The 7,048-nt window shown below is 44.2% G+C and overlaps 1 protein-coding gene across 1 annotated transcript in view; it reads right to left on the reverse strand.

Moving 5' to 3' along the window:
* Positions 1-6,616, reverse strand: part of F10 (coagulation factor X) — a 242,593-nt gene extending 235,977 nt beyond the window's left edge. Inside the window, exon 1 of the mRNA XM_069204955.1 lies at positions 6,462-6,616. Within this exon, the coding sequence (XP_069061056.1) occupies positions 6,462-6,531 (70 nt within the window). The 5' untranslated portion in view covers positions 6,532-6,616. The remainder of the gene's footprint in view (positions 1-6,461) is intronic.
* Positions 6,617-7,048: the final 432 nt, after the last annotated feature.

Raw genomic sequence — 7,048 nt, forward strand, 5'->3', positions numbered from 1 at the left:
AAACGTAGGTAGGGTAGCCCTCAGGAACGTTTTTTACATTTTGGTGAGAGTGTGGCCAGCCTCTAGGGAAGATGGCCACTTGTTGAAGTGGCTCAATTCCTGCTGAAACTAAATCCCCCAACATCCACCAAACTGTCCATCCTGCACTGTGTCCTCTGACTGCTTATGTTAGGACAGATGCAGGAATACTGTAGGGCCACAACAATCCTGGGTGACATTAGTGAGGGAGGAGTGCTAAGCTAAGGGCCTGGGCCCAGGAGGTGACACCAGACTCGCATGGCCTAGTTACTCCACATTATGCAGGGAAAGGTGCATCTCATACAAAGCTCCATAGAATGGGCTGACTTTAGTGCCCGTCCACCAGTAGATATATGGCCATTGAGACTAGTAGTCAGCTGCAAGTGACATGCTGCTTTGCCCTTCTTGACAAGTCTGGCAATGCCTGCTACACACTGGGATCCAGAGGTGTTGATAGGCTCATAAGGAAAATGGCTCTGATTGTTCCCCAGCAGATATGGGCAGACTTAGTGGGTAGATTTGTCACACTCACAGAACAATGGGAGGCCCACATGCTCAATCTCTTCTCTGTTTATGCTCCGCCCAAACACCATGCACTGCCTTCACCAGAGGTGAGCTCCATGTAACTGCAACTGCCAGAGGGTGTCTTGATCCTGTGGGGGGATTTCAGTCTGGCACTGACAGCGGAGCAGTATAGGTTGTCAAATAAAGGAGAGCCGGAGAGAGTTAGTCTGCTTTAGGATTTCCTGAACGCTGGAGGGGGTGGTGAGCCTATTAAGGGCCCACAACCCCCACGAAAGACAGTACACCTACTAATCCAGGGCTCATAGAAGTTTCTCACGCATAGACTACCTCACCACCCAACACGTGCAGCTACATCTCTATTTGGAAGTGCATCACTTGGCTAAGAGTAGCTCAGATCACTCACCGATATGGATAGTACTCAGCAATAAGCCGGCCAACCGAGATGCTGTGTGGCCCTTTAATCCCTGGCCCCTTAAAATTCTCAGAAATCAGAATCATACTGACCAGTACTTCACAGACAATGAGGGCTCTATAACCTCAGTGTTTACGTTATGGGAGGCATGTAAAATGGTGATCTGAGGTCGAGAGGTATCATTAGTGGTGGGAGTCAAAAAAGAAAAAATAGAGACAGATGAAAGACTTAGAGATGGAGATCCAGGAGATGGAGCTCCAACTGCATATGTGGCAAATGACATAAACTGCACCTCACACAACAGGAATATAAAGATCTTGCAGCTGACGCGGCAATCACAGCCCACAAAGTTGCAAAGCGGTGGCTCTATGATGTAGGAGACAAAGATGGCAAATTTCTGGCTTGGCTGATTGGATGGGACAGGGCAAAGTCTTGGGTCTTCTTAGAGACTGGAAACATAAATGATGAACTTATCAGAGGGAGGGGCTGCATTGCTGAAGTATTTGCCTCGCATTATGTCTATATCTACTCACCAGTGGTAGCCACGAAGGGCACGGAGGTGGGGAAGCTCCTCTGGGAAATGCAACTGCCCTAGCTATCATGGGAGAACAAGTTCTATCCAGGTACATACATAGAAGTGACTGAAATAGAGAAGGAATTCTTACCACATTTGGTAGAGCGGGCCAGGAGTTATCCTGGTGCCAGGCATAAATGTGGCACATGTAGTAACCCACATCAGAATACTTTCTGGACCTGAGGAAAATCATAAACCACTGAACCACTTCTCTGTGTTGTTAGAGGAACCCTTCCCTGGGTCAGTTGGCTGACCCCTCTGTAATCTACAGGGCCATAAAAAGCTGCAATAGGCAGTTTCCTGTAAGTGCCCAGTTGACCAGTGGACCTGGACTAGATCCTCCTGTTGGCCTACAGCTGACACACTTTGTGTCTCTAAGTGCCTCCCCTGAGTTCCTGGGGATCTTGGAAGTGTACTTGTGTGATTGATGGGAACTTAAAAGACTAAGGGCCTGATTTAGGGATTGGCGGATGTGTTACTCTGTCACAAACATTACCAATATCCTTTCCACTGTACTACAATCTCCACAGGCTAAAATGGAAGCGTAATATGGCAGACGGTCTGTCCGTCACGTTTGTGATGAAGTAACCCCATCCGCCAAACTCTAAATCAGGCCGTAAGTCAAAAGAAAAAATCTTTGACCGAGACAAACTTACTTGGTGTATCTGACCTGCGCTCTGATGCGGTCATCCTCAAATTTTATCTAGGTCCCAGTCTACTGCGACTGTTGACCATCCTTAGCGCTTTGTGTTTTTTGGCACTACTTCTACTTAAAAATTCACATCTCTGCTTCCCTTGTTGGATATTTGTCATTATGTTGCCATTTTGTTTATTAAAGTTTCCTCTAGTTTATGGTTTCGCATTTTAACTTTGTTAGTGTTTTAATACTGCAAAAATACTTTACACATTACCCTTCATTAAACCTATCTGCTCTGTACCATAGCTACCAGGGTGCTGAACTAAGGGTAATTTATCAACTACAAGGGTTCTCCCTGAAAAGGGTTGTGATTATTACATGAAGTGGGTAGTCACCCACACCACTAAAAACCCACTTTCTTGCAGGCATATATATTCATATTTTGATATATTGACTTTTTTTATACTATTCAGTTCTACAATATTTTTGATACACTATTTTGGTAGATGACATTCAAAATATGTAAACCCTCTTTTTTTTGCAGATTATATTTTTGCCATGATATTTTGGTAAAGTTATATTGCTATTGTTGATATTCTGTAATTGTTAAAGGTATTTCATGGTGATAAGGGTGGTTATACTAAGAGTAATAATCGGGGTAGTAATAGTGGTGGTGTTGGTAATGGTTGTGGGGATGGTGAATGTACAAGCTCAAAGGAGCATTAAAGACCTCTATTCTCCCTGCCTTAACCAAGGGCAAGGGTTTATAAATCTATTTTGCCTGCATCGTCCAATGGTGGAGAAAGAGTGTGCCTCACACCACCAAGGTAGGGTGTAATGTTAATTACCTCCACATTGCCCACTTACGGAGATAGTGTGTACCTCCATATACGCTCCCACCTTGCCCAGGGGGGGCTTAGAATGAGCAGTTTTGTTGGAACCTGCTCTTCTGCCCTGTTTCCAGTTGGGAAGAGGTGGCAGGTGCCGCAGAAGAGTAGGTCAGTTGGATCCTGCTGTACATGCAACCTACCTACTCTTCTGTAGCCCACAATATTGTGTAGGACACAGAGGAGCAGGACAGTTGACACACTCTCCCACAAACTGTTCCTAATTGGTACCATGAAAAAGGAGAGGATGCCAGCTTGCCTGCTCCTGCGTGGCCTCCATCTTTGTACTGTTCCTCGAGGAACAGGTCTCTTTCCACCTGCTCCTGTGCCCTATTCAGACTTGATAAGAGAATACAGGACTTAATGGAAACTCACTCATTTTCTTTTCTTTAAGCTGCTCCTTTTTATGATGATCTTGCATATTTTCTGTCTTTAACCTTAAAGAATATCAGTAAATTAAATTCTGTGTATGTTAATGTGTGCACTGGGCGATTTTTATTGAGTTAATCTGAGTGTGCTTGACTATGCGAGGTACGAGTAATCATCCAGTTCTGACATTTCAGCCCTGTATACGAAGTAGTATGTTTTATTAGCATATGTGCTCTACTCTTAGCAGAAGGCAATTATTTACATAGGTGCTTTAAAAAGCTGTAGTTGTCCATATTTGAATACTTCAGCGAGCAGGGGGTTTTGAACTGAACAGTCAGCATCAAACACCTGTCTGGGGCAGTAGAGTCAGATCTTTGAGGTAGGATCTTATCCAATACTTTTCACACACGACACCTTTCTAGATGAAGGTCAGCTCTAAGCACGTTTAAGGTTATGTTCTGACACACTTCTGAACGGTGCATTGACAGAGATAGCAGAATCAACATTTTGAGCCAACCTGTAGGAGAGGGTGTTGGTAAAACTGACCATTGCGCCACTGATTGTGCACTTGCACAATCAGCACTCAGCTACGGTCTTTCACTTTGTTGGGATCTGTCAGATGGCACGTAACTGCAGCATCAGCAGAATCTGCGAAACTCGGAGGAACACAAAGTCATGCATCTATCTTGTTAATGTTTGACTCAGCTCTTTTTCCTTCTGGGTCCCTTGATATGAAAACATAACCTAATGCCTAATAATGTAAAATAAAATGTGATGTTTCAGATTATTGTTTATGGGGCACATATGTTTTGTACGCCTCTGTTTAGTAGGAAGCCTAAATTATCCTACCTGATCTTGCTGACGATATAAAATGAACCTAAGTGGGTATATAGAAAGTTTTTTTGCAAGCAGGCCGCACCTGCAAATTTAACATGGGTAGCCCGATTTACAGGATTTTTTTTTTTAAAGGGATATTACCATAATTGCCTACGTTTCCGACTTAGTGCAAAGAACATTGTTTAGCTTTCTTCCCCATAGAAAATCCTTCACTTCAATGCAGGTTAAAAGGGAAATTACTTTCCCATGTTTCATTCTAGGGGGCATATTTATACTCTGTTTGCGCCGGATTTGCGTCATTTTTTTTACGCAAATCCGACGCAAAGCTAACTCCATATTTATACTTTGGCGTTAGACCCGTCTAGCGCCAAAGATCTTGGAGTTTGCGTCATTTTTTAGCGTGGACACCTACCTTGCGTTAATTATATGCAAGGTAGGCGTTCCCTTCTAAAAAATGACTCTAAGGCATGTGCGCCTTATTTAAACTCCCGTGCAAAAATGACGCACGGGAGTGGGCGGGCCTTAAAAAATGACATCCAGCCGCTTTTGCGTAATTTTTTAACGCCTGGTCAGGGCAGGCGTTAAGGGACCTGTGGGCTTGGAAGGAGCCCAGAGGTGCCCTCCCATGCCCCCAGGGACACCCCCTGCCACCCTTGCCCACCCCAGGAGGACGCCTAAGGATGGAGGGACCCATTCCAGGGAACTTAAGGTAAGTTCAGGGAAGTATTTTTTTCGTAATTTTTTTGTGGCATAGGGGGGCCTGATTTGTGCCCCCCTACATGCCACTATGCCCAATGACCATGCCCAGGGGACATAAGTCCCCTGGGCATGGCCATTGGGCAAGGGGGCATGACTCCTGTCTTTGCTAAGACAGGAGTCATTTCAATGGGGTTTGGGCGTAAAAAAAAATGGTGCAAATCGGGTTGAGGCCAAAATTTTGCCTCAGACCTGACTTGCCCCATTTTTTGACGCCCAAGCTCCATTTTCCCCTACGCCGGCGCTGCCTGGTGTGAGTCATTTTTTTTGACGCACACCAGTCAGCTGCGCCGGCTAACGTCATTCAATAAATAAGGCACCCGCATGGCGCTTTGGAATGGCGTTAGCCGGCGTTAAAATTTTTGACGCACAACTGCGTTGGCGCAGTTGTGCGTCAAAAAGTATAAATATGGCCCTAGATTTCTATGTTATCTGTTTCCAAATCTTTGCATATTTTTCTAATGAATCATTCAGATGTCTAAATTTGAGGGACAAAATTAAATTTTAAAGAGACATCCATCAAGAAACTCCCATCAAATGCCCGATGCATTTTGTGGGCAGATTCAAAAACCTCTTCCAGCAACCTGAAAAAAAGTCACAAACTTACAAAGGCAAGATTGTCTAAACATTCCATGCCAAGGTGACACCTTCAAGAACAAAGGTTCTGCAAAGCGTGCAGATTTTTTACACAGCTAACTGACCGAAGAGATTGAGTATTCACAGATATTTCCAAAAGGGTTGAGAGTAAATACAGTCTAAGTGATGTGAGCACTCACACAAGTCATAGGCTTGTCAGCTTTAATTGATAACTACTGGTTACAACAATTTTTAAGTGCAATAACAGATGAAAGCGACAGCATGTGCAGACACATGCCATATATCGGTGGTGAATTCAAACCCGAGCAAGCAACATGAATTTATCACGGTCCAAATGACCAACTGTAGAAGCTCAAACAAACAGAGTAAAAGGAATGGTTGCTTAGCGATACCCCTGAAGGTAGAGGACAGGTAAGTGTACTATCAGAAAAAGAGAAGACAGGGACAGCGACAGTGACTCATTACCACTTTGTAACGCTGATACCAATGTACACAGCTGCTCTTTGTCTCATCTAGTCCCCGTCCTGTCTGAAACATCACCCAAATTTGGCCGGTAGGAGAAGGGTATCGTGACAGTAAATTTAGCAAGCAAAATGCGAAAGATGCAACGCTGGAGCGAAACAGTAGCAGAACAGCCCTATAAAATTGGTCACTGTCACAACAAGGCAATAATGACTATTGCGACTAATGTAATGTAAAGCGCAAATCACTAAACCATTTTGTTTCTTTGCATTTGCGGTAGGCACACCGCGATAACTGACGAAAGCAAACGTGCAACTTGCCCTTAAACGAGAGAAAATAAGCACTAATTAAAAGATACATTCTTTAAAATAAGCAGATCACCCTTACCGTTTTCTTCGGCTTGCAAGAGGACAGCCGAAAAGGTCAGAAGAGCCAAAAAGCTAAAGAGGCCCGCCATCGCGCGCTGTGTGGGGATCGGCTCTGTGCAGCCCTCGTGGACTGCAGGAGAAGGACGAACAAGCTACAGCGGCTTACGCTGCCAGAATAGCTGAGAAAACAGAGATTTCCTGTCATGTCCCCCAGGACCAGCTGTTTGCCAAAAAAACAACACCAGAGTTTTACAATGTAATCACATCCAGAATCCAGGCTGGTCGGTAAGAGAGGGGCCTTACACAAGTGTTAAAAATATGACACCGGGAGAAAATAAAACATTGTCCTCGTGTGCTAAAAAATGTCCCAAATCTGCTTTACTGACAGGAAATAAAAGGCAGGAAACCAATCGAAACTGTGAAGAATAAAGGGCCCAACGACTGCTGCAGTTGGGGTGGTTGTAATCCAAATCCAAAGCAACAGTTTAACGCTGTTGCAAAAACACCCTAACAAACCGTGAAAATCGGAAATGTCCACTTAGCGAATTCATCATAAATTACTCCTTAAATTAACTTTAAATGGCCAAGTAAGCGCTCAATAGTGCT

Source organism: Pleurodeles waltl, chromosome 8 (genome assembly GCF_031143425.1).
Source record: "Pleurodeles waltl isolate 20211129_DDA chromosome 8, aPleWal1.hap1.20221129, whole genome shotgun sequence".
In the NCBI taxonomy this organism is placed as follows: Eukaryota; Metazoa; Chordata; class Amphibia; order Caudata; family Salamandridae; genus Pleurodeles; species Pleurodeles waltl.